The following is a 27,788-nucleotide window of genomic DNA, read 5'->3' on the forward strand; positions in this document are numbered from 1 at the left end:
CCCGCGTGAACTCACGCAGAGCCCCAAAACACAGAGGAAAGGATTGATTTCAACTTAAGACTTTTGTGTTCTTTTATTAGATCCCAGTATGAAATTTCCATGGGAATACTTAAGTTGAAGTCACCAACAGAAGTAACTGGCAAACCAACCTGTGGTATTTCTGCCTTTTACCCTCTGTGGTCCCTAACTCTAACCAAACAGTTGAGAAGAACTCTACGACATTACTGGTAAGTTCAGCTTCAGGCTCCAAGTATAAAACTCAAGGACCCCTCAAAAAGTGAGAATGAGGTAATCACTGGCTAGCCAATAAGGGAAAAATTCCTTCAGAAATAGCTCTTTAATCTATTAGGTTATTATCAAATTTACCAAATTAACCTCCAGCATTTAGTCAGGCTGGAAAAAAAACAACCTCTTTTTGCTTTGCTACAACCTTTCATAGAGAGCAATTCTAAAGCACTAATGCATAGCATAAAGAATATAGATTTGGGATCAGCCACATTCTTCCCTTCCTCTGTGAAGCTATGTAGCATAATTATTATGATTTTAAGTACAAAAAGGTATTTGTCCATCTATTCCTTCCCTTAAGAGAAAACATACTTTTCCCCTAGCTTCCCTTTACTTCATTCTGTTAGTCAGATTTAAATGAGTAAAGCTGAAAGACTTTTGCAAGGTCCCTTAGGCAGATTGCTTCACTAACTTCCAGGAGCTGACACTTAATGTCTAACTGGAATGTGTTTATTTTTACTTAGCTGCATCCCACAACCTTAATTATCTCTCTCCTCTCAAATCTAAACAGTTTTTCCGCATTCACTACCCTTCCATTCTTCTTAATCTCCTGCCTTTTTTCTTTTCTCCCTCCAATTTCTTAAAAGATTTGAGTCCAAAGGGCTCCCAGAAGCCAAGAAGCTTCTTGGTAGGTGAAATCCTCCTCGGAGTGTGACATAAAAAATGTTCCCCAAGGAGAGAGTTTGCCTTGGAGAAAACTGTCCCCCAACACCAGCACTACCTTTCGCTCTGGCAGTTTGGAGTTCCTGGTCCCGGGATTTTTCCAGTGTCGTGAACCTCAGGTCTGCGTATGTCACTTCTTCACCTGTCATTTCTGGCAAGGTTACAGGAGAATTCAACAATTTGGTTGCTCCCACAGGAGAAACAGGGATAAGGTTCTGGCTGGGATCAGATGGTCAGTGTCACTGGGAGCTAGCAGAGTGATTCATGCGAAAATCAAAAGGGATTTTTGGCTCATACTAAAGGATTTCATGACACAGCGATGCTTGGGTTTGTTTACATGCAGCAAAGTCCCAGAACAGTATTTAAATCTCCCGTGTATGCAAAAATGCAATGGGACATGGATATCTCACAGTTCTCAGTTCCTGGAACAGATGCATAGAGTTACCCAACCTGGTGGTACATCATTTCTGTATAAAGAAAAAGAAGGAAGGGGAGAGGCGAAGAGGAAATTACATTTCTTTTGGATTAAGTCTAAACAATTCCTTGAAGTTTTGCAGCAGCAGGGGAGGTTTTTTCCTGGCTTTATTATATAGTGGTTAACATTCAATAAATTCAGCCAGAAGGGCTCCTTGATCTCTCAAGGAGCACAGGAGGATTGGAGGTAAAATAAAGTGAGAAACATACTGTTCCCCTTTGCTTATTGCTTGTAAGCCCATCACACTTGTTCTGACAGGGTAGCACAGGGACTTGTCACAGGCATTGCCCATTCCTAGGACACAAAGTTCCCCGTTGACATTCCAGGTATGTTTGCACTGTAAAAGGGAATTAGGTGAAGAAATCTGCTGAACTAGTGGGGAGTCTGGGTAGAAAATTCATGTACCCAAATATGACAAGCAGCTGAATATGAGCCGGCAGTGTGCCCAGGTGGCCAAGAAAGCCAACGGCATCCTGGCTTGCATTAGAAATAGCGTGACCAGCAGAAGTAGGGAGGTGATAGTGCCCCTGTACTCAGCACTGGTGAGGCCACACCTGGAGTATTGTGTCCAGTTTCGGGCACCTCAATACAAGAGAGATATCGAGGTGCTGGAGCGAGTGCAGAGGAGGGCAACGAAGCTGATGAAGGGCCTGGAAAACAAATCATATGAAGAGCGGTTGAAGGAGCTGGGACTGTTTAGTATGAGGAAGAGGAGGCTGAGGGGAGACCTCGTCACTCTCTACAACTACTTGAAAGGACATTGTAGAGAGGTTGGTGCTGGGCTCTTCTCACAAGCAAATAGCGATAGAACAAGAGGGAATGGATTCAAGCTGCAACAGGGTAGGTTTAGACGGGACATTAGGAAGAAATTCTTCACAGAAAGAGTGGTCAGACACTGGAAAAGGCTGCCCAGGGAGGTGGTTGGGTCACCATCCTTGGATGAGTTTAAGAGTCGCTTAGACGTGGTGTTGGGGGATATGGTGTAGGGGAGAACTTTGTAGAGTAGGGTAGATGGTTGGACTCGATGATCCCAAGGGTCTTTTCCAACCTGAATGATTCTATGATTCTATGATGCTGTGCTCCCAGACTAGCTCTGGCCTGGAAGCAGTCTAGGCAAAGTCACACGTGATAATCCCTGCCTTTTATTAAGAGTGATTAACAGAGCACAGCAGCACGCCATCGCACTAGGGCTGCATCCAAGGAGGGGTCACCTGTCAGCTGGAACACCTGCACCACGCTCTCTTGAACTTTGAGCACTAGGAATAAGATGGAGAAACTTAACTGGTCCTACATTTCCTGATATTTCTAGGCAGATGGTATTTGCATACTTTTATCTTAACAGTGAAAAAATGGAGCGCAATGACAGACTCCAGTATCTGGGTAGACTCGTATAGACCAATACATCTTAATTTACATGAGTGTTTTACCCTGTCTCCTATGAGCTGCTGCTTTTGACCCTCTGTCACATTTCTGTCAAGGGGAAGTAGCAACTCTTCTGTCCTCAGCGGAAAGAGGATGAAATGTGGGAGAGAAGTGTTCTGCTTCTTTATGCACAGTTTATTTAATAATGATCTGGTTTTGTTTTACAAGCAGTGGAGCCCTTTTGGATAACCATCATGCAGTAAAAAATACATGAAAGCTTTGATAATGTTATACTACACCTGCAAAAGTATCAGGGATCCTTGTGAGCCCCAAGCGTGTTCCCATAGTTTACACTTCTAGGTGCCAATGGGGAAGCATTAGGTATGATATAATCAAGTTGGCTCTAGTGGAATACTCCTTTGAAGAGTCTGATCACCTTTTGAAAGGTGGCAAGGGGGAAATATGAAAGAGAAAAGTCACTTCAGTATATCATAAAACAAAGAAAAATAAAATACTGAGATAATTGAGGCAAAATACCAGGGGAATGTGGAAAAATTTAAACCGTTGTTGGGTGATAGGCTAGCAGAGCCATTACTGGATTACTGGAAGCACAGTATTAATGGCAGTGCCATAGAAATAGAAAAAGAATGATCAATACGTTTCAGCAAAAATTGCTTATGATATGCTTTTGGAGGGGTCACAGCTTTGTGTCACGCTGCTGCTTTTTCTTTAAAGAAATTTTTGATTATTTTATCTGATATTTCTCAGCTTTGATCTTTCCAGAATTTGAAATTATCATGAGATTGAATTTAGTTAAAAATCAAGTGATAATCTATTGAATTATCACACTGATAATAAAAAGGCCCTGAAAAACATCGGTAATTTGTACTTCTTTTCTACATTGAATCCCACTGGTTTTAAAAGTCATACATATGAGAAAGGCTATTTTACAGTTCTGCTGGGTCTTTTCTTCTAAAACTCCTATAATACACAAAAGAATTTAAGGAGAAAGAGACAGAAAGAATATTGGGCAATTCCCATGTAAATACAAAACCCATAGCTCATGTTTCTATGTTTCTTATTTGTCCACCAGGACTCAGAAAGCTTCTTCCAGTAGCAGACTAGGTTAGACAGGTCGGCAAATGGGTAGATAGATAGATAGATAGATAGATAAAAAAGTGCATGCTTATACTCCATGTTTATACTGCACCACTACTTTTATAATTAGAGAATGGAAAACGGTTTTCAGCCTGCCTTGGGAGAATACATTATGTTCATGAATCCATTGGTTCTGCTCTGCAACTCTAATATGCATCACCAAAGCTAATGATTCACCAGTTTAATGTGAATGCGTTGCGATTGCAACATGGGGCAGCAAGTTCCTCTCGTTGCTATCTTGCCCTTAACATATATTTATGCACCAGTCCCAGGTGGTTCCCAAACACAAATAGTAACACGTTGCTGCATAGCATTTTTTTCTCTCTCAGCTATTCAAAAGAGAAAGAGAAGGTGAACACAGTCATATGCGTGTAATAACACTCTGAATAGCCACAAGCAGTAGCAGAAATCTAAAGTAGTTCTACAACAGAGAGAAAATTAATGGGTCGTTGAATGGAACCTACTGGTATAACCAGCTACAGGACAAAGAGTATCCAGGATGGAGAATCAACTCGTATCCCCTGTGATGCAAAGTATTTAGGGGGACTCGACTGGCCATGCAGGAAGCTCTGGGGTAGGACCTGTGAGTGGGCAGACTGTCAGATGCAGGACTGGCAGAGCAGGAGACTACCAGGTAAGAGGAATGGTAGTAGAGCCTTAAAATGGGAGATACAAGAGGTGTTGCATAAGTATATGCACACATATATGCATATGCATACATATTTACGCGTATATGTGTATATATGTGTTGCATTCATAAATATACACATATACATATAACTATATATATATAAATGCTGTATGTAATTATTCTGTTGCAACCTCTTTCACTTCAGCAGGAACATCTCACTTGTAACATACACTCTGGATGTCGATCATATGGCTAAAGTAAATAGATTGGATCCACAGAGGTAGGACAATGTGAGTGCAGGGACGGAAAAGGTGCTGTAGGAGGGACAGAACATCTGAACTCCATTTAAACAGGTCAGTAACATGACCTTCAATGCATCCCCCTCAGGGTAGGGGCGGGGAGAGGAATAACTTGGAATCAAGAGACCCTTTCTGCTCACAGAAGGGAACAGTTAGGTCTACAGAGATCTCATGATGCCCTTCACTGAACTAGTTCAACATCTAAAGTAAGAACTCGTAGCCACCGCTTTTCTCCTGATCTGACTGGAAGACTTTAGAGAACCCTTCAAAAGAGGGAGAGAAGCAAGCCAAGAGAATAACAAAAGGAGACAGGCAGAAACAAACAGGAATTCCCAGTGACAAAGAGGGAATGAGAGAAAGCAAGAATCTAACAGGCAGAGAAGAAAGATAGACCCAGAGGAGGACAGAAAGAGGCAGAGCAGGAAGAAGAGATTGGATTCAACACACAACAAGGAATCTGCTCCTTTTCCTGGTCAGTGGACTTAGTGAGGATGAACCGAAACTAGAAAGGACAAGAAGACATTGAGCTGCTTGAGACACCAAGAGGTCACAGAACCACCCTGCAGGGATGCATAGCCCAGTCACGATCTGCTTTGCTTTAGGGTGTTTCTTATGGGTAAGTCACATCTCAGGTTCCTTTTTATGGGGTCTCCCCTCACTCATGGAGTTACCTTGGAAAGATGGAGGGGCATTAGCAGTTGACAGTCACAATAATTTCCCTGATATTAGAAAGAACTGGATATATAGAAGGCAGACGTGCAGAAGAGAATAATAGTTGCTGCTATTCCACAGATGGTAACACAGAGGTCAGGGTACCCAAGGAAAAGGAGTGAGAAGGGTAGGAGTGCTGGAAGAACTGAGCAGAATTCAAATCAGTTTGGGTATAATACGAAGCAGGACATTTAAAGGTTCTTAATATTTTAGCATGGAGAAGGGTCTACATCTGTAGCATGACACAGCTTGCGGTGGGGAAAGGGAAACCTGTGGTGAGGGTGAAGGTAAGTCAGGGTCTGTGCTGGGAAAGCTGCTAAGTAGGATTTTAATGACTACAAGAATTTAAGATATGAAACAATTACAGTAACTTCAAATCTACAGCAGAATATATGATGGAAACAATGGAAAATAGGTAACAGTAAGTGCTTACCGTAGGAGATTGAGACTGGTAGTAGTCCAGGTAACCAGAGATAAAAGTTGCAGATGACAAAGACTTAATTCACGCTAGCTGTGTCTTGTTTGGTTTTCTCCTTCTAGTTCTCCCAAGTGAGAGGTGAGGAAGGCTGTCTCAACACTGAACTGTAAGTATTTGTCGGTCTTGCACTTTTTTAAGACGACAATGAAGGACAAAGGCAGTAGTAGACATCAGTGTTCTGACATGGTGGCTGACGTCTTCCAGAAAAGCTTACTTTAATTGCGACTATTGAAAACTCACATAAAATTTCTGTTGCTTTGAATGTGAAGTGTATTATTTACTAGCTATTCAATATACTGATCATGTGGTACTGTTCCTGCTACCTATTTGGATAACTGTAAGGGTTACGAGCTTCCTGGTGTAATTTTGAGTGACTGAGATTATAAATTTGGAATTGACTTTCCTTGAAAAATTACTTGAAATATAGTGTTTTGGTAAATATTCCTCTTTTTGATGTCATTTGTAAGAATAACAGAAATCAAGACAAAGCAAATATGAAAAATTGCCTAGGAGGATTCTTTTTTTGACTAAAAAAAGCACCTTTAAAAATGCACAGACATTTTTAAGACAAATCCAGCACAGACAGGTCTACTAAGTAAAACTAAAGGAACAAACAACACAGCATCCAAAATGTATCCACAGTGCCAGAAAGGGATCAAAGAGAAAGTCAGAAAAAACAAAGCAAAAGATAACAGGATTGGGCAGACTAAATTGTGAAAAAAATATATCAAAGAAGGGAAATTCAGAAATTATAACATGATGCAGATCCCTGAGGTTTGCAAACAGAATTGGGCAGGTACAAATATCAGGGGAGCAATAAAGAGATAAAGCCAAAGACAAGGCAAACTCACCTAACAGGGAGATTGGTGAGGTTGGACAAGTGTCTCTTCCATAAAGCACAGCGAGTTTCTCATCATTGTGCCGTTTAGAAGCTGGTGTGTAATTGAGGAGCATGAGGGGAGCTGGAAGAGGATACAGTAGGGATCTTCCCATTTAATTGGCATTCTGTGGCTAACTGTATGTTGTTCCCTCTTCCCCTCAGCTGTTCGGGTACGGAGTGGAACCGTTTGTGGTATATATGGTAAGATGGTATATGTTTACTTTAAATATCTGCATCACTGGACAAATCCAGTAGCAAAAAGGGGGATTAAATGTGACCTGCTCAGGTGTGATGCCACCCCCCATTTTTCCTTGGGACACTAATGCTCTACAGTAGCAAGGCAACCACTTAGCTATCGCATCGTCTTTAACAAATGTTGACTTGCCAGCCTCCTTTTTTGTTCCACATACTAATTTAGTCAGGTGAACAATATTAATAAAGCATTCATGGCACAATATGCCTTTTAAAAGGCCCATTTTTTAAGTAATTTCAGTCTGATTCCTTAGTAATTCTCAACAGGATGAGATTAAAAAGGATGGTAGTTGTTTGACATCTACAAGGCTGCATTAGTAAGAGTATAGCCAGTGGATTGAGAGAGATGATTTTTCCTCTCTGCTTGTCACTCCTGAGGACACATCTGGAATATGTAGTCCAGTTGTGGTCCCTCAGTACAAGAGAGATGTTGACAAACTGGAGCAAGTCCACTGGAGAGCCAATAAAATGATCAGGGGTCCAGAGGACTTGATGTATAAGGAGGGGCTGAAAGGACCAGGTTTGTTCAGCCTGAAGAGGGCAATCTGATTGCAGTTTTCCACTACCTAAAGTGGATCTACGGAGAAGATAGAGCCAGAGTCTTCTCAGAGGTGCCCAGCAGAAGGACCTGAGGCAACTGCCTAAGCTGCATCCAGGGAATCCCGATTAGACAGAAGGAAAAAATGCTTCCCCCAAGGGCGGTGCAGCGTTGGAATGGGTGCCTGGAGGGGACACGGGATCTCCATCCCTGGAGACTGTCCAAACTCTGCTGGACAAAGCTCCAAATGACCATGTCTGGCTTTGAGGTTAGGCCTGCTTCAAGCAAGGAGAGAACTTAAAAGGTCCCCTGCAAATAAAAGTCTCTCTGTCCTAATTCTGTGTCCTCTCCCTTTCCAGGCTGGTGGTGGTGATTGGTGGGCTGTTGCTCCTGTGTGGCCTAGTTTCTGTCTGTGTGAGATGCTGTTTTCATTGCCGTCAGACAGGGGAGGAATCAGGTCCTCAGCCCTACGAGGTCACCGTCATTGCTTTTGATCATGACAGCACCCTCCAGAGCACCATCACCTGTGAGTAATTGGCTTCGGCAGAGGCTGGGGACCTCAGCACAGCCCGACGTGAGGGGCTGTGCCGTAAAACACCCAGATTGTGGCACCCCGGGGCATGGCAGAGGGATGTTCACGGCAGGATGCGAGGAAACCGGGATCTGTACATAGCACAAATTAAGGCGCTCACCAGGTTTCATGTAGCAGATGCAGCCAGATGGTAAATCAGCTTTGAGACGTGTTTGGGTGGAATTGGGGCAGCTACAGGCCTCGGTGGCATTTGAGGAAGGAGTAATTGCGGGATGTCGCTGATGGGCTTTAACATACCTCCCTTTTAGGGAAGGATGAAGGGGCAGGAAAAGAAAAACATTCAGGCTGTGGGTAGAGAAAAACCTGGGCGCTGCGGGTATACTTGTCTTCCTCTAATCGCAGGGTGCTTTCCAGGATGAGGCAAATGGCTTTTGTCTTCTCCCTTTCAGCTCTCCATTCTGTGTTTGGACCCGCTGCCAGGAGGATATTAGCGGTGGCACACTCCCATAACGCTGCGCAGGGAACGCCACCCCTCTCGGCATCAGACACCCCTCCAGTCTACGAAGAAGCCCTGCACATGAGTAGATTCACAGTTGCCAAGACAGGACAGAAAGTGCCAGACCTGGATCCAGTGCCGGAGGAAAAACTGCAGGCATCTGCTGAGGGCAAGGATGCCCAGCCAACCCTCCCAGGACACTAGTGGCTGTTTTCACTGGAAGGCAAATAATACAGAATAGTTACGTGCAGAGACTAATGCTTCTGAACAGGGTTAGGAGTATCAGATTAACCTCCTCAGTCTAATGAGAAAGGGAAGAAAAAGAGACTGAAATAGTTTTTAGATCCAGCATATTTTCATGGCTTCTTTCGACACCTCCTTGAGATAATCAACAATTGGCCTTCCCCATGTCCTTTTATTACACGCATCACCCTTTGCACAAACAAGCAGGCAGCAGCATCAGGGTGCTGAGTCACTTCGCAGGCTAGTGACCTGCAGGGAGATTGCAGATGCTATCTCATGCTGCTTGCTTCCAGCCTAAGTTCCCTGAGCATGGCAGAGAGATTTTCACAACAGGAAAAAGAATGACATGGGAGAAGGTCTTAATACCTAATAAGAACAACAAACTTCTGGAAAGTGCCAACCATTTGTAGTAAATTGAAAAGAAAAAACAAAAGGAGCTGTGTAGGAACACAAGCTGCATGTAAACAAAAGATAGCATCCATTTGGTAGTATGTGCAGTATAGTGCCCTACGGGACATATAGAATGAATACAGACTGGTTATGAATATGATATATAGCAATTCTGAAATAGTAGTCACAAGCTCTTATATTTGAATTTAAAAAATATATGCGCGATAACAGATCAAACAAGGGGAGGAGCAGGAACAGTACTCCCGAAGCAAAGTTCAATCGTGTCTTAGTTGCATTCATATTGTGTAATTTATTAATTATTATTCCTAATGTTGCTGTGAAAAGCAGATCAGATTAAATAAGACCACTTAAAATATTTAAGCCATTTCTCAAATAGAAATAATTTGTGGGTCTTACCTGATCGATACAAATATGTTGAATCATGCGGAAATATTAATCAAGCTGTTTGGATGAATACATCTATGGACCACCTGTTAAATGTTTTCTTGGACTGGGTACTGATGAGATGGTAGCTGTTGAATAACATCCATATTGTCTCTACCCCAGGTTCAGCAACTGAAAACATTAAAGCAGAAGGACATCCAGTATCAGATCATAAGCAGCCATGAATGAATTGCACGCATATGTTAATGTTGATATGAATGCACAGGTCACAGATATCACATCTTTCTGAAATGGCTGCGTGGCCCTTCCTGTTAAGCACCCAAATCCTCACTGTCCTGAATACATCAATCTTCACAACACTCCTGTGAAAATACAGAAAATGTTGTTATTTTGTGGATAAGGAGAACAAGGACCAGGTCCCTGAATATACTGAGGAACGTAACTGCTGTTGACATTATAGCCACGGAGAATTTTAGAGAAGGTTGATGAGACAGCTTTAGGGATAGCGTAAAGCAGAACTGAACGACCAAAATATCTTTGATAGTGTCAAAGGTATTTTGGCAGATCTTGTCCAGTCACAGGAATTTTGTATCCAAGGGAATGTAATGAGAGTCTTGATTTCCTAGGTCACAAACTTCTTCCTGAATTGCCTAGTCATTACCTAACTGCACTATTAATGAGTGATAAATTGGAATGGAATAAATAAGTAAATGATGTATAAGATTATGTCTCTTCTGCTATACAGCATGCTTGAAATAATAATAACAACTGTTTGTGGAACATCTACTGGAGACCTATTTCATCAGCTGCTCTCTGAAGTCCATTTCAAGCCCGACTTCACCAAGCTGCAGAACATTTCCTGGAAGGCTCTTGTTTACTCCACAGTAAAAGCCTGAAGCAAGCAGAGACATTTGGATCTGCTGAACATGCGTCAAGCGCTATCAAGCCCAGAAACTTCCTGGAAGCCTTCCCAATCGTTTCCAGGGGGAACATACCATTCCTCCGCTGCCTCCACCCCTTTCCTTCTGCCTACGAGCCCCGAGCTGTGCGGGCATTTAACAGGAGATGGCAGCCCTGCTCCACAGGGCAGCAATCCTGCCTAGCAAAGCAGGAATGCGCAAATTTTAATAATTTGCAATAATAATTTCACTGTAAATTCTTGATAAGATGCGCCATAAAAAGGGAAGTTTTAAAATTCTGAATTTTCCCCTCCTCTGCATGAAATCACCTCTACTATCTCCTTTCTTGGTTTCAAGGGGAAAAGTTACAGGTCACTTGTACCCAAACCTGGGTATTACCTGCTGATTTCAGTGTGATTTCCCTTGACCAGGGCCAATATTGTCTAACTGTCCTCTTCCTTCCCCTCTGCTCGCATCCTTCTTTGCTTGTCTGACTCTTATTTTTTAGGTGCTAGAGCAGGTACCCTCAAGTTGTTTTTACTGGCAAGACATCCAAAACATTTCAAGTGACGATAACGATAGATCTAACTTCACTTGCTCAGGGATTGTTTCCTACTAAACTGACTTTGGATGAGCAATTTCAGAGAAAATATTTATAACTCTTGCAAAGGATCAGCCACTCGGAGCCCATAAGACATCATGAAACACCAGATTAAAACAGACAAAAAGCAGAAGCAGATGGACAGAGGCTCTGTCTAACCATACAAGGTTGTGTAGGAAAGCAAAGACCAGGTGCCAGTGGCTGGAGGCACTTCACTCTCACCCCCAGATCTATTATGATTCAGACGTTCTCTCCTCACAAACAACCCAAAAATGAGGCCAGTCAATAAAGACCACATGTACTTAGTGAAAAAGCAGGACCACACCCCATAAAATATTGCAAGTTTACTTATTTACAGAGGTACGCTGCTACTCGGTACTGCAATTTGCTGTTAATCAGCTGTTTTTTTAACTCCATTAGTGGTGGTTCCATCTCACTGTTGAGTCTGGACTTGGAATATACTTTGTGTGTTGTATTATATCGACCAATAAGCACTTTGAAATCTTTTATGCTTTCAGATTGAAAATTAAGTAAAAATATTAACTATTATTAAACATAAAGAACTAATACTTCCATGCAACTTCTAAACAAATATCCAAGTAGCAACTGTTTTCCCAACACTTAAGAGCAATAGGGACATGAACTACTCACAAATACAGCACAACATACATTGGAAAATAAATAAAACGTTTCTGTTAATCATTAAATATTTTTAGAGTTTGTTCAGCTGCAGTGTACAGCCCCCAGTGTCAAGTTGGCTTCACTGGAGTACCCATTTTCTGCAGAGCACTCCAATACCTGCACAACATAGGAAAGAACACCATCAAAAGCAATTCTCTTTAGTTATGAATAATTAAGTATCTGCAGTCAAAGATCCTCGTGCACTTTACAGACTTTAACCACATTGTCAAGCTGCCTACGCATCAGACAAGCCCCAGTATTCCATTTGTAGATGGGGAAAATGATGCACAAAGTACTGAAGATAACTATATCATAACCAAGTCACTGACCCTTGGCTCGGCTTTGGCTCGCTTGTTCACTCAACCCTTGACCAAACACCGGGAAAAGGGTGGGACCTGACCAAGCATAGGACAAGTGATATCAAAGGAGAAAGAGCAACCATTCTGCACTGACTACCTTTAGCCTGCACATGGGGTAATTTGGGCTGGAACCAGGAGAGGAAAACGACACCAGGTGCTGCAAAGGAATTGTCTACACCATCCTTAGGTTCCCCTACAACATGGGGTACTTGAGAAAGCCCAGTCTTCAGAAATACCCCACTGGCCCCACTGTTGTGTTGCTCCTTTGTTTTCAGAGGACCGTAAGTAACAATGATACCCGTCCCCAACAGGCCACTTCAAATCATTGGTTGGAACAAAGGGATCTCACACTTGGCATTATTCAGGTCTGGGGTTTTGTCCTTTACTGCTGCTTTTCACCACGCAACAAGGTATGTTCGTTCCTTAATCTCCTCGTGACATCATTTGTATGCATTTGAGCAACTCGAGCTGAGGCTGGGCCATACAATTGGTTTGGGAGGAATGAGCAGCTTTTTTGTAAAAAATAAGAAGCTGTAGAAAATAATAGCAGTGAGAGGGCAGTTCAACATAGACAATACAGAGGCATTTCCTAGAGGAAAGGAAAACATCTACACAATTAGCCATTGTTTGTTGGGAGTGACTAACCCTGTGCCCTCACCCAGGGCCAATGTGCCCATACTGGCTCCGAGGCTGCTATAGATCCAGTGTCGAGTGAAACTGGTGACCAGTCTCCAGTGGTGCAGGAGAGACACCAGGCAAGGACTGACCCACGGATGGACATCAAACAGAGCGGAATTGCAAGGGACTTCAGGTACGCCCTCTGTGGTTCAATCACCATTTAGACTACAAAGTAGTTTTCTGGCAAGAGAGGCTTTGACATGCTGAATCCACACTAAAGATTAAAAAAAAAAAAAAAATAATCAGCCTACGGAGGCACAAATGGAATAATTACTCAAGAGGAGGTACTAATGCAAAATATATCCAAGGGACTCCAGAGTTATAGGCAGCTGAACAGTAGCTCCAGGGGGTTGCCAAGACATCCACCTAGATGACATCTCCAAGAAACACGGGGTAAATAATGGATATTCTTATCCTTAATTCACAGAATTTTAGTCAGTTAGCTCCCTAAGCTAGCTTCACTTCTCAGCAGCGCACTGCAGAGCTCCTAGCAGCGACCCTGGAGTGCCGTGTGGTACGGCACGGGCTGCGCACCCCGTCCCCAGATTCTGTGCAAGTATTTTCTTCATCTCCTGCTTCTACGGCGACAGCATCGGCGATGCCTGGGGGATCCCTTTTAGAGTGAACCTCTGCCTGCGTGAGCTGCAGACACAGCAATACACGACGCGCTCACAGCCGTTCCGACGCACTGGCTTAAGAAAGGGTATATTGTTTTGACACTCTGTAGAGGACCACTTTGTGCTGGCAGCAGGAAAGGTAGGAAAAATAGCCGACCCCATTTCCAGTTCCTCCCTCTAGCACACGGACCCAGAACGTGGGGTTTGTCACATGCCCATGGGTTGACATTTTAATAAGAACTCTTAAGTCAGATGATTAGCTGTTTGTCACCGCTTCTGCATGTATCATCTTCCTGCCTGCTGTTGTGCCAGTGACATTATTGTTATTACCGAGCTGGAGGAGAGGGCTGGGACTTCTGTGCCTGATGGGGAGGAAGCAGGGATGTGGGAGGAGCGAGGGTTGTGGCTGCAGGCCCAGGGCTGCATCATCAGGGCAGGAAGAGTTCAGTGAGGAGATTTGTGATCCTCACGTGGGATTTGTTGGGGGAGGAGAAAGAAGTCGCCTAGCAATGCACTCCTCGCAGGCCGTGTCTTTGCATCAGAGCAGGGAAGAACCCTGAAACCCCTCTCTCATTTGTCCACAGAAATTCAAGCTAGATGCTAGCTCAGCTGCCTTGTGTATGGTCCTGGAGATGGAAACAGCGACTTACAGGGAAAACAGGAGATCAGTCTGTTAAAATTGCCAGAATGTGTCCGTGGCCTGGGTGAAACAAGCTAGAACGTTTCCTCTCTTTTGTCCTTGAGGAAGAGGCATCTACATCACTCCAGACCTTCAATGCGCTTTAGCAACTGCTGTGCTGCAGGCAGTTAGGAAGCAAGGAGGCCAAACGCAGGTATTATAGAAAGGCACAATCCCATGAAACCAGAATTTTCCCCAGGTCTAAGCCCTCAGATTCCTTCAGTCTGGGCTGTTCGCTATGGCACTCCACAAAAATAATGCCTTCCTTCTGACTCACCCTTCTGAGATCCTCTGACACTACCTGCAGCCATAGGGAAATGTTCACGTGTCCTAGAACAGACAGAAACAAGTTGACGATGCTTCCTGCACATCCATTATGCACGTGAAGTAGTGAAGGCTGGAACGCACCAGTCTACGCCGTTCTCAGTGTGGGCTGCTCCATCCTTGAGAGATTCAGGCTGTGCAGGAGGCCACACTGCACCATACTGAGTAATATGGCGCTGCTGCTGAGGCACTAAAGCACCTGCCAGAGTTCTTGGGGGCACACTTTGGCCATCCAAAAGTAGATGTCCTGGTTCAGGAGAGAAAAATCCCAGTGCCTATTTGTTGCCACTGTCCACAAAGGCAGTTTAAAGTGACAGGCTCAGTTGTATATGCCTACATTATAATGTACACGCCTACATTATATGTGTAGCGAGATTTCTATCCTGTGCCCATCTCTAGTCCTGTGCCAGGCAAGATCATCTGGGAGCTGCCACCACCTGAGCACATCTCCAACTACATAAAAGTATTTCCTCCATATCTCTCCTGCTTGTGTTCAAGATGAGAGATGACAGTGGACCAGGGCGTGGAGAAGGAGCATTACCCAAAGACCCCTGAGTTCAAAAAGCAGTGTGCCATTGAGTGCAAAGGCGGGTGGTGGGCAGTACGTGAAAGAAAGGGCACAAGCTAACACCCTGGACCTGCTGTGAGGGTTTGTAACAGGCCCTTCCTACCCTCAGTGTCGGCGTGAGTCCCACCCTGCCGGCAACTCAAGTGTGCATATCATTATACAGGGATAAAGCCACCAGTCCTATGAGTTTCTTGGGGCAGCCTAAAGGATTTATAGGAGTACTTCTAGAAAAAGACCAGGGCTTTATTTTCCCCTGATTCCGTTTTTATCATTATGGATCATCCGGCTTGCTCTTCAGTTTCTGCAGGATTCAAGTTGACTCTGCTATAGCCTGGATTTTTTTTCCCGTTCTAACCACACTGTAGAAGCAGAGTGCCAGCAAAACAGCCACTACGGCTTTTCCTACCCTCGTGCAGTCGGAGTCAACACGCTGGCACAGGGCTGGGTCACAGAATCACAGAATCACCTAGGTTGGAAGGGACCTTTTAAGATCATCTAGTCCAACCGATAAAAAAAAAAAAAAAAAAAAACCAAAAAAAAAACCACCACAAAAAACCAAAAAACACACAACACCCACAAACAAACCACACACACCACCACACCACCCAACACTAATCCATATTCCCAAGCACCATGTCAACTCCTCTCTTGAATACCTCCAGGGATGGTGCCTCAACCACCTCCCTGGGCAGCCCATTCCAATGCCTGATAACCCTTTCAGTAAAGAAATATTTCCTAATATCTAACCTGAACTTCCCCTGGCGTAACTTGAGGCCATTGCCCCTTGTCCTATCATCTGTAACTTGGGAGAAGAGACCGACCCCCGCCTCTCTACAGCCTCCTTTCAGGTACTTGTAGAGAGCGAGAAGGTCTCCCCTCAGTCTCCTCTTCCCCAGACTGAACAACCCCAGCTCCCTCAGCCTCTCCTCGTAAGACTTGTGCTCCAGACCCCTCACCAGCTTCGTTGCCCTTCTCTGGACCTGCTCCAGCACCTCAATGTCTTTCCTGTGGTAGGGGGCCCAAAGCTGGACGCAGTACTCGAGGTGGGGTCTCACCAGTGCCGAGTACAGGGGGACGATCACCTCTTGGGTCCTATTCACCACACTGTTCTTGATACAGGCCAGGATGCTGTTGGCCTTTTTGGCCACCTGGGCACACTGCTGGCTCATGTTCAGCCCACAGTCGACCAACACCCCCAGGTCCTTTTCTGCCAGGCAGCTCCAGCTGCTCTGCCCCCAGCCTGTAGCGCTGCCTGGGGTTGGTGTGACCCAAGTGCAGGACCCGGCACTTGGCCTTATTGAACCTCATTCCGGTGGGGCCTTGGAGAGTCACCTCAGGCACCCGAGGCAGCCTGCGGTCCCACTTGGCCCCTACTAGTACAACTAAAACCACTACACAAAGAAAAGATCATCCTTGGAAAAGTTCTGCTTCCTCGGGATGAGGCGTGCAAAAGAAAGAATTATTTGATACACTCCCATTCACCGTCCCCAGGGTAGCAGCAATTAATTTCTGTGCTGATTTGAGCACGCCGATACAGTCATTAACATCTTCCCTTCTGCTGGTCAGTAACTAATTGGGAGCCCAACTGCCAGAAAAACCCAGAGATTTTTCCAAGTCTGTATCAGCTGGGTAACCGGGCTAAAACTGGCCCAAAACTGGCCCATTTGACTATTTTGGCTCGTTTGCAGATGGTTGCCTTTAAATGTCTGCTGTTGGTAGTGTGCCTCTGGTCTGTCGTGTGGTGTGACACGCTTTCTGCCCCTTGTTATTTAACTGAGATGTTCCAAACGGGAAAATCCAGATGGGACGGCGAGAGGGATGGGTCACGGAAATTAACATTTTTTTGGGGGCCACTTTTAAGAATAGGTCAGGCTCGTTACTCCCGTTTTAGACACGCAGAGGCAGTCAGGTCTCACACCGGGGGGGACACCAACCCGCCGACCCCCGCTCCCGAGCGCGGAGCATCCGCCCCCCCCAGCGCGGGGAGCGAGGGGGGAGCGGGGCGGCCATCCCCGCACGCCCCCCCCCCCGAGTGGATGATGAGACTCCTCGTGCTGTATTTATTATAACCCCTGAATCACCCCGGGGGGAGGGTGGGGGGGGTAATTGCTCAATCGTTTGTTTATTTTGCTGCCTCTAAATAAATAAATAAATGCACGTTATTTTTAATTTATTCTTCATTGCCGCGCAATGGATCAACGTACAAGCAAAAACACGCCACCCTGTGCGGCGGACGGGGGGGGGGGGGGGGGCGACAAGCGTAGCCCCCCTCGCTTGTCGCCACCCCCCGTGAGTGGGGGGCTTCACCCCTCCTTGCCCCCTCCCCGACAGGTGAAGGGTCTGCGCCTTCCACCCCCCACGGGCGGCGTGGACCGCGGCTCCGCCTCGACGGCACCCTGACGGCGGGGGGGGGGGGGCGGTGGGGGGGGGGGGTGGGGATGGGGGTGGGATGGGTGCCTCCCCGTGACGTCACAGAGCCCGATTTGCCGTCGGCGAGGGGGGTGCGCTCCCGCCGCGCGTCTCGGGGTTGCGCTGCGCTGCGCTGCGCTGCTGCGCTCCTTTGCGGGGGCGTGCGGGGGGGGGAGCGTGGCAGAGCAGCCGGCGGGTAGGGGAAGGACGGTGACAGCCCCGGCAGCATGAAGTTCCAGTACAAGGAAGACCACCCGTTCGAGTACAGGAAAAAAGAAGGGGAGAAAATCCGGAAGAAATACCCCGACAGAGTCCCTGTGAGTGGGGGGGTAGAGGGGGGTGAGGGCAACGGCGGTGGCTACTGGCCCGGCTGGCCTGGTAGCCCTCCGCGCTCGGCCGCCTTTGTTTGCCGTGTCGGCTGCCGTCTGCTTCTTTCCGTCTTTTTTTTTTTTTTTTTTTTTAAGGCAAAAGAAAGGCGAATTTGTAAAGATCTGGGTGGTCTGATTCCCATTCCGGGCTGCTTTTCTCTCTCGGTGGCTGTGTATTTCATGTCCGCAGGGCTGTAGGGCTGTGTTCGGGGGGTGGGTGCGGGGTGCAATGCTTTTTTTTTTTTTTATTTTTTTTTTCCTGGGATCCGCAGTAACTCGGCAGCGGGAACGCTGCTAATCTTTTTTTTTTTTTTTCCTTTTCTTTTTTTTTTTTTCCTTTTCTTTTTTTTTTTTCCTTTTCTTTTTTTTTCCTTTTCTTTTTTTTGTTTCCTTTTCTTTTTTTTTTTTTTTCCTTTTCTTTTTTATTTTTTCCTTTTTTTTTTTTTTCCTGGCAGCCTGCGTGCGTGGGGGTGGGGGGTGGGGAAGGAGCTTACCATCGGCTCTGCAGAAATGGAGGAGAACAATGAGTGAGTTAACCGGGTACTCTTCGGAGAAAACAGCATCGCTACCCATGTCACCTTTTATTTTTATTTTACTTTGGGGTTTGGGTTTTTTTTGTTGTTGGTTTTTTTTTTTTTTTTTGGCCTGCCTTTTCGGTACAGTCTTGCTATGTGCTTTTTGCTTTGCCCGAGACAAAAATGATACTCCTCAGTGTTTCTGCCCTCCTGTTTAATCATCCCGTGGAAAAAAAAACACAAAAAAACAAACCATCGCTTGGAAAACAAGGTCATCTAGCTCAACTTTGCTTCCTCCTCCTTAGGTCCCTTTGGAGTGCCTATAGAAAGCTTCTGGCTTTAGAATTCCTAATAATAAATGGGAAAAAGAAATGACAAATCGAATTCATTGTGATAATTTTTTTTTTTTTTTTTGGTTCCTTTTAATAAACCGTTTTGCAAATGTTCTTTCTTTCCGTCCCCACTGGAGAGATCTGTCCTAGATTCGCTGCCCAGAGGTACTGCGTGCAAGATAACTTAAGACTCCTCCACGAACCTAAGGGCGAGGGGGGGAACAGTTTTCCCTGCAGGCTAACACCGTTCTTCCTCTTGGGAGTGGCCCTCGATTGGATTTACGAAAAGTTCTCGGAATTGAGTACGTGGGTACGTTTGTCCCGGCTGGTTTTGGGAGCCCCTGGCGTAGCACGCAGCGAGTCAGCGGTGAGGTGTATGCGGGTCTGTGTTTTAAGATGAGGACCCCGGAGGGCTCTGTAGGTCGGGGGCGAGACAAGCTGTGAAGTGAGGGTTAGCACGGCAGATTGTACGGCGAGTCGTGATAGATGCGTCTGGAAGAGCCGTTCTTGGGAGACCGGGACCAGACCTGGGGCAAGAAGTAAAAGAGGTCAAGTAGATGGACATCATCAGATCTTTATGGAGAAAGCCGGGACCAAAATAACAAGGTGTGCTGTAATTAAGGATAAGTGACAACGACACATGGCAAGGCCCAGATGTGAATTGTTGGGGGTAGCCTGTTGTCGGAGATGCATACGGAGCAAATGAGTGCAGCAGACAACTGTTCTTTACATCACTTGTGTCTCTGCCCTTCCTGACGGCAGGATCCTTGAAGATGACGTCCGTTTGGCTGCCTGCGCTGCAGTGCCCTGATACATCTCAGCGTTTCACTGAGATTATACTGTTGGCACGGTCCCACGTTACTACAGTCACCACCCAGCAACAACAGGCATACAGATATGCTGCGTCTGCCCTTTGGGTTTTCTTTGTAGGTCGGTTGGTTTGTGTGTGTAAAGGGTTTGGTGCCTCAGAAGAGATACCTGTGTTATCAGGCGAACAGACTACAGTGGGTAGTCAGATTAGCAGAGCACCTCCATTCCTTCCTGGCCTCTTTGCAGTCAGATCTCTCTTAAGCTCAGTGGTGATCTGATTTTAATCCTTCCTAGGGGTTTAGAAGCTCAAACACTCTCACCTCTTCATCATAGGCCTGAATTCTTTTTCTTTATTATCTAATGACCGAGCTACAAGCCACCCTTTTGAGTCAGGGTGGCTGCATCAGCACTGCTAGGTAGCAGTTCTGCTTGTCAGTAGGTTTTCTTAATTGGAGGCGAGAACTAAAGATTTCTCTCCGCTGCAGTTTATTGTGTTAGATGTTGCCTTGTTGGATGTGTGGGTAAGAAAACGTGCAAAGTGCTGTTGCCGTTCAGCCTGCGCCTGTTCGGTGAGATTGTGGAACTGACCTTCCTTCACAGCACGTACCAACCGCATCTCGTATAGAAATGCACGTCCTACCGCTGACTGTCTTAAAGAGCTTGAGTGCCTTGTACTAACTGAGGTGCTTGAAGTTCTCGAAGTAGCAGAGGTGACCAGGTTTCTATTTCGAAGACAAACTTAGAATTTTCAGCGGTTTTGGCTGTGTTGCCAGCATCCAGATGGAGCACAGTGCAGAGTTGTCCACGCTAGCATCTCTGTGGCGTGACATGCTTTGCAGATACTCACTTGTTCTAGAAGGAGCTGAGTTAGCATAGCACTTTGTCCAGGCTAAATACACCAGGCTTATCATTGTAATCTTTTTTCTCTGGCATATTGTCTCACTGATGTGACAATATCATTTTGCTTCCGAAGAAGGCTTAGTCCACAGCAGTTCAGCCTTTTCTGTTGCACAACAGAGAGAGCTGCTGGTTTGGGTTGCCAAAGAGCTATGAGCCAAAGAGCATGGAGCCCTCAGAAATTAGTCCCACAATGTTTCAGATGGAGTATTTACAATTAGAGGGTGTGATGGAATTAAAAAGTTGAGAAGGTTCAGAAAATCCAGCTTCTTGTTTAGGTGATCAAAATGGCGTCTGCAGAACAACAGGCCACGTGAATTGAATCACGTAATATATCTCTTAACCAGTTAAAAAACACGTGTGTCCCCCAAAAAAAACCCTCCAAAACTGCCTGCATTTTTTTTCTGCCCAAACTCAATAGTTCCATGGAAACATACCTCCAACCTTTGGAAAGGTTTCCACGGCTTTTCGTGGGAGGAGCTCAGGTCACTTTGAAGTGCTTTCTGCTTCTGAGGTAAACATTTTGCCTAGCTCTAGTAACCAAAATTTTCCTGTAGCAGAAGATGTTTTTGTCTGTTTGAACTTTGAGCTGCTGAGCTTCATGTTTTTCTATGTCGTAATGACATTAGAATATAAGGAGGATTAGTATGTTGTGTCAAAGGTCTGTGTGGGTCCATTTGCCCAGATGGTAGCCTGGTTTTTAATTATTAGATACTTATATGAATAAGGAAATGTCAATAACTTTATGGAGTAGGGAAAATAACGTTAAGGGTTATGAATTTCAGAGTAGATGATAACAGCCGAAGAACAGGGGATTAAAAATACTTACCCCAACGAGCTGCAGTTTCTTTTTAATTCTTTGCTTCATTCTGGAGCACTTGGTGTCAGTGAATGTAGAAATTAGGATGTGGGACTACTGGGACTAGGGCTGATTTTGTCCCAGGCAGTTTGGAACTGTAACCTGGAAACAGTTCAACCTGTGATACTTGTGTTCATGCATTAGCCTCCTGGCAGCTCCTTCGTATAAAATTAACCTGCATTGGGACTATCAAGGTGACCTGATTTTATTTTTTTTTACTCGGCTATTAGGGTTTATTTTTATGTCTGTTGCAGTCTCCATTTTTCCACTCACTGTGCTTACTGCTGTGGTCTTGGGCTCCAGCACAGCTATTGCCACTGATTGCAAGTCATCTTCTCACCTATCTGTTCTTTAATGTTGTGGGTTTGCTATATAGATTAAATAGATTTCTAAAGGCTTGTAGCACCATCTCTCTCAAAAGGAGATACCCTGATGCTTTTTGGTCCATTTCATTTTATGATACTCATGGGTTGTTTCTTGCTTTCTCTCACTCTCTCTCTCCAGGTAATTGTGGAAAAAGCACCAAAAGCCAGAGTACCCGACCTAGACAAAAGGAAGTATCTCGTGCCTTCTGACCTCACAGGTAACAAAGTCTAATTCCTTTCTTCCCGATTTTCAATGAGAAGATCTCAGAAGTGCTTTTTACTCTATGATCAGCACCAACAAAATATTGAGGCAGGCTCATTATCATTATCATTACCCCAGTTTACGTGACTGTCCTTGTTATGTTTATGTACCTTACAGCCTGGATTACAAAATACAGAATTCTCTGAGATCTTCTGAGACATCTCACTGAGTTAGCCAACGTGCGTGTGTCACTGCTGACTGCTAACCATGATGAAAATGACTGAATTGTGTATCATAGGCAGTAGCATCATCATCAGTCAATGATGACCTAGCTGCAGAGCTGCCAGAGGCTTTATCCTTGTTGCAGGAAGAGACAAGTTCTTGAAATAGTCCCATTGTTTTCCACCCCTGTGGTTGGAGTCATGGCTGCAAAGTTCCTTTTCTGAATGGTCATGGCCATTTTGTGTGTGATTACATTTGTTTTCATTTGAGAGCATGAATGAGTTAAAGAAATGGCATTTCTTTCTCTTGCTGTGTATAATGGATTGTGGGATACTTGCTTGTGCAATGTAGCTCAAGCAAATAGTAAGGACTTTATTTTCAGGAGTTTGTTTTCAGGAATGGTATGACCATTTACACTGAGGCTAAACTCTCTAAGGTGGCTTTAATCTATAGGACTTAAAGGTTAAGATAGAGGTCTTCTCACCAATCCCAGCAGTAGAGCATTTCATACCATAGTAGGTAGAGTGTGGATTTAGAGGATACACAGCCTGAGAAACTGCCATCTCCAAGTGGATTGGCTGGTTATATGGTAACAGTCTTGATGTTACTGCTTTCTTTCCCACGTTGTTCATTTTTCCCTACTTTTTACGTACAGCATGTGACGTCCACCACCAAAAGAAAACAACCATGGTTAGGGTTAAAAAAAAAAAAAAAACAAAAAACAAAATCAGTTCTTTCTACATCTAAGGCATTCTCCTCTGTTCCTCTTCAGTTGGCCAATTCTACTTCTTAATCCGAAAGCGGATCCACCTGAGGCCAGAGGATGCCCTGTTCTTCTTTGTCAATAATACCATCCCTCCCACCAGTGCTACCATGGGGCAGCTGTATGAGGTAAGGATGGCCCATCTCTTTCTCCTTTTGTTGGAGTGTCCAGAAGAATGCATGTCCTCACTGAAGGAGAGCTGAGAGCTGAGCGCTACTCAGGTGGCAGTGGGTGCAGCTTCGTCACAGATGCCTGAACACAGACCCCCTTGACCTGGGCTGTATCTTATCGTCTATTTAGAGAAGCTCCATCCTGCAGTTATAAAGAGGAACCCAGGGAGCCTCATCATTTTAATTGATTGTGGGCTAGTTGAAAGGGTTGTCATACCCCATGGTGAATTGTTGCCCCAGCAGTGATATGTTGATCCTGCTACTTTAGCAAAGTATTGAAATAAACCACTTTCTCGTTTATATTTCAGAGGAAAGATTGTGTCTGGGGTGGGGTAGGGAGGTGGAACATACACACTAGCTTTCCTGTTTATACAAAAGAGATTTCCTTCTAGCCCGTAAAAGAACACAGTATCACTGGGCGACCAACTGTCTATAAATACATTGTCAAGGAAGATGTATTCTTTGTTCAGAATTACTTTTTCATAGCTTGTGCTGTATATGTGAGGACCTTGTAGGACACTGTGAACATTGCCAGCCCACATTTCTGCTGAGCAGTGTTAATTGATCGACCTTAAAGGCATATTCTGCGCCCATCAGAGGAATGCTCCTCAATTATGTAGCCATTATATCACGGCTGGTTTGCAGTGCAGCCTGGATTGATTTCTCCTTGATTTCTCCTTCTGCTGTGTAAGTGTGTTTTAATAGGAGAGCTCCAGTATGGTGCTGTGAGCCTTATTTGACTTTTTGACAATAACTGGACAATATGTAGGTGGACTGATGAAAATAATAAGAGATTAACTCACACAGGGAGTTTTCCAAATCTGGACATGTAGGAGGAAGCTATGTCTAACTGTCCAAAGCTGAGATCAGGACTCTCTTCCTGCAGACTTTTTGTGTCAGTGTAATCACTTAACGTCTCCGCTTTACTGCCCATGCGTAAAACGGGACTAGAAATACAACTACTTGTCAAAGTGTTCTGAAAAATGACAAATATAACCACTTTTATCAAATACTGAAGTACCTAGAGGTGATTTTTGACTTGTTAAAGCCTTCCAAGTCTCCTCTCCATGTTAAGGCCATACCACCACTGAGATTCTGCTGCACAGCCTGCAAGAGTCAGAGCTGTTTCTGTTGCACGTCTGCAGCACACTCTGGCTGTGGCTCTTTAAGTAAGTTCACTGTGTCCCAAAATGTGACAAGCCTGAATTTGGAGGTGGAGCTGTGGCCAGAGAGAAGGAGTTGCCATATGCTCTCTTTGGTATGAGGAAGTGGAGCCTTCAGTGCAAAGGGGTTGTTACCCTCTGGTCGTTACAGTGGTCTCTTGGTTGGGCTTTTTCACATGGAGTGAGTTATGGGGCTTTGGTTTGTTACTTTCTGCCTTTCTCCCCTTGCAGGATAACCACGAGGAGGACTATTTTCTCTATGTGGCCTACAGCGATGAAAGCGTCTATGGCAAGTGAGCACCAACCCCCCAGGCATGCAGGCGAGATGGACTGATGGAATGGATTTTGGGGGGGTGGGGGGGATGTTGGAGAGGAGGAAGGAGGATGCCTGAGAAGAGGGGAAGAGAACTGGAAGTGAACCACATGCACAATGCCATCACCTTCCATGCATTAATTATAACCGTTATTTTTTAAATTAAGGGGAGGGAGGGTAAGGGGACGGTGTATGAAAAGGTGAACTGGAGGCTAATGAGGAGTTCTGTGCTGAGGGATGGGGGGACTTCACTGTTTGTAGTTCTTCTCTTGCCACAGCTGGAAGTAGTTAGCCAGTACTGGAGGCTGCTGGACAAGCCAGTGTGGTTGAGCTCCGGGAGAGCGACTGGGCAGGACGGCCATTTTTGTGTAACCCTTCCATTGGATGAAGAAGGCATGCCATGTATTGTACACTGACCTTGTCACGCCTTGCCCGTGGCACGGGCTGCACTCCTGTGAGCATTCAGTGAGCTGTGAAATACATCACCCTGCCCACACGAGGCTGTCCTGCACTGACAGCCCTCACTCCGGCTGCTACTTGTGAAGTGTTCCAAGAGTATTGCGTTTCCCGTCACTTCCATCGGTATTAGAAGGGCTAACTCTGAGGGCTGGGAACTCCTCAGCTGTGAGACGTGAAGGTTGGGGGAAGAGAAGGAAGGAATTTTTTTTTTTTCCTTGGATGCTTTAGTTGCAAGTGCTGGACAGAAAAATTTGAGACGACCCTTTTGTTCTTTTCAGTGAAGCCAACTGATAAACTCATAAGCATAGGGCTAGAAAGGACCTCAAGAGAATGATTAGCCCACTCCAGCTCAGAGACAGGACTGAGTATACCAAACATGTCCACCATGGCTGCTCGTGTAAATTGTCCGTAGTGAACTTAACTGAGGTTGATCCTGGAGACTGCTAAAATAGTCTATTCCAGTTCCTAGCTAGCCTACAAGTGAGAGAGCTTTTCTTTCTACCTAACTTGTCTCCCTTGCTGTGCATTAAAGCAACTAATTACTAAAGCAACAATGCTGTGCATTAAAGCAACTAATTACTGGCTAACTCCAGTACTGGCTAACAATGGTCTTGTTATTGGTGAACACAGAAAATTATCTATCGGTGTTGTCCTTGTACCAGTCTTCTGCAGATTCGAAGATGGCAGAAGACCTGTGGGTTTAGCCTTCCCTTCCATGTCTCATCCCTGTACAGCTCTTGCACCACATGCACAAGCGGAAGAAATGGGTTGCTCTTGTGTGTTTTGCTGGCTTTTTGTGATTGGACAACAGTGCCACTCTTTGCCGCAAGAGAGGTGCTTTTAGACTTCAAGGGGAAGGGGAATAGATTCTCTGTAGATTTTTTTTTTAAATTATTTTATTTTAAGCCAGTGTTGTTCTTAGAAAGGTGCCAGATAGATGCTGTCCCGTGCAAGCCTTATGCTGTCATGCCAAAGCAGTTTCTTCCCAGTGGCACAAACAGCAGATTTTCCCATAGCTGCCATAACTCTGATGAAGGGACGGGGTTTGGGGAGTGAGCTGACTTACAGGAAAATTCTGGGGTTTTATCTTAAAATCAGAGAGCTGGACCTGAATTACTATAAACATTCCTACATTTAAGGGAGGGGCCAAGAGGGAGAAAGAGACAAAAAGGATGAAGAAGACGGGCAGATTCCAAAATAAGTTGAAGGTGTTTGCGCTATTTACATGAAGTTAGATCCCAGTTCTCAGCGTTCCTCAGGAATGAGCAATCAAGATGAGTGCTCCTCTGATTGTGGGAGACAGGAAATCAGCTTTCAGCCTTCTCTCACTGTTGTTCCGCAGAGGTACATGAGGCAGAAGTGCAGGCTGGGAGTGTTAAGTGGAGTCACTGGCAGAACTGTGTGAAGATCAAGGAGGCAGTGTAGTGGGGCAGGAGGTCACTGCCCGTGTGGTATGGGAAGTAGCAGATGAATGGGAGAGAAGTGAAGCTATGCAAGAGATGTAGACAGAGGAGTCATAACGGGCAGACAGAAAGCAGGGGAACAAAGGATGAAATGAGTGGGTTAGTATTCCCGTTTTTCATCCTGAACTTCAGGTTTGCTGTTCCATCATGTGCTCATCTGGAATAAATGCGTTTGGATCATTTGTACCTACGGCCAACTTAGATAACTGCATTTTCTGCCTGCAGTGCTCAGCCCTCTCTTTTTGGCCCACTCCTCCAACTACCAGGCTCTTCTCACATCCTTTGGGTGCAAATCCGCATCAGTCTCTTGTTTTAGGAAGCTCTGGATGTTCTGAAGTAGAGAACAGACCCAGGAGGCTTTCTAGGGTAAAAGACGAGATGGGGGAAGATGGTGTGCATCTCTCTGCTGCTGCCCCACTTGCTCATGCGCGTGCTGCCAAGCACCTGGTTGTGTGTCTCCAGTGAGCCCACGCTTGGGCACACTCAGGGGAGAAGGTGGTGGCATCTGGGGTGCTTGGTTTTGCGTTCAGACCTCCCCTCCCCTCCCGCTGCTGGGTTTATAAGTGACATGTGTGGGACTAATCTCAGCCGTTTGTTACATGTAGAGTTTACAGTTTAATTTAGTTATTTTATGGTTCTTTTAACTGGATTTGTGGCATTTACTTCTGTTTTTGCGCTAGTCCGGTATTGTACGAGGTAACGATGGTAATTCTTCTTTGTGTTGGTTAGCTGCAGGTTCTTGTAAAATAAAGTTCATACTTGAGCTAAATCAACCGATCAATAAAGATGCATTTGAAAATCACAGGCTTGGTCCAAAATGGGTGACTAGCATTTCTTCCCAGTGTGGGTTTGTAAATAAAGGGACAGCTTTGCCAGAGCTCCTCTCTGCTACTTTTTCCCAGAACCCCACATTTCCTCTGTCCTGTCTACCAGGACAAGTCCGTTTTCTTCTTTTTTTGGTTATGTTGTCACACTCACACACCTGACTGTGCCTTGCCATACCACCAATGTGAACTTTAGTTAGACTTGGGGGACATGAGAATGTCTTAAGAAGCGTATTGGGTGCACTGAGATATTCTCTGCCATTTTAAGGCCCTGAACAGCCCTAGCCAGCTGACGGAGCCCTGAGGCCACCACCAGCCCTGACTGTCCCTGCCACCCTGCCTGTGGCCCAGGACCCCACATCAGTCCCCCCTGGGCTGTCAGCCCCTGCCACAATGATGCTGCACCAGGGCTGATCTCCACCTGCCCCAGCCATGAGCCCCACGGAGCCA

General features: G+C 45.3%; 2 protein-coding genes across 2 annotated transcripts; both read left to right on the forward strand.

The window, feature by feature from the left end:
* Positions 1-5,441: 5,441 nt before the first annotated feature.
* On the forward strand, positions 5,442-8,964 carry TMEM52B (transmembrane protein 52B). The gene is made up of 5 exons (XM_074157906.1): positions 5,442-5,489; positions 6,125-6,168; positions 7,105-7,143; positions 8,092-8,258; positions 8,714-8,964. The coding sequence occupies exons 1-5, from the start codon at positions 5,442-5,444 to the stop codon at positions 8,962-8,964; spliced, it is 549 nt and encodes a 182-aa protein (XP_074014007.1).
* Positions 8,965-17,689: 8,725 nt separating this feature from the next.
* Positions 17,690-27,309, forward strand: GABARAPL1 (GABA type A receptor associated protein like 1). Its single transcript, XM_074152542.1, has 4 exons — positions 17,690-17,930; positions 21,899-21,977; positions 22,956-23,074; positions 24,511-27,309. The coding sequence occupies exons 1-4, from the start codon at positions 17,841-17,843 to the stop codon at positions 24,574-24,576; spliced, it is 354 nt and encodes a 117-aa protein (XP_074008643.1). The 5' UTR covers positions 17,690-17,840; the 3' UTR covers positions 24,577-27,309.
* The last annotated feature ends 479 nt before the right edge of the window (positions 27,310-27,788 follow it).

The sequence above is a fragment of the Numenius arquata genome, chromosome 1 (genome assembly GCF_964106895.1).
Source record: "Numenius arquata chromosome 1, bNumArq3.hap1.1, whole genome shotgun sequence".
Lineage (NCBI taxonomy): Eukaryota > Metazoa > Chordata > Aves > Charadriiformes > Scolopacidae > Numenius > Numenius arquata.

Excerpts from the sequence above, each read along its gene's own strand:
- TMEM52B (XM_074157906.1), top strand. The coding sequence starts at position 5,442 with ATGCATAGCCCAGTCACGATCTGCTTTGCTTTAGGGTGTTTCTTATGG. Across the intron at positions 6,169-7,104 it reads GGCTGTCTCAACACTGAACT|CTGTTCGGGTACGGAGTGGA; the intron begins GTAAGTATTTGT and ends TCTTCCCCTCAG. Across the intron at positions 8,259-8,713 it reads CCTCCAGAGCACCATCACCT|CTCTCCATTCTGTGTTTGGA; the intron begins GTGAGTAATTGG and ends TCTCCCTTTCAG.
- GABARAPL1 (XM_074152542.1), top strand. The coding sequence starts at position 17,841 with ATGAAGTTCCAGTACAAGGAAGACCACCCGTTCGAGTACAGGAAAAAA. Across the intron at positions 21,978-22,955 it reads CGTGCCTTCTGACCTCACAG|TTGGCCAATTCTACTTCTTA; the intron begins GTAACAAAGTCT and ends GTTCCTCTTCAG. Across the intron at positions 23,075-24,510 it reads CCATGGGGCAGCTGTATGAG|GATAACCACGAGGAGGACTA; the intron begins GTAAGGATGGCC and ends CTCCCCTTGCAG.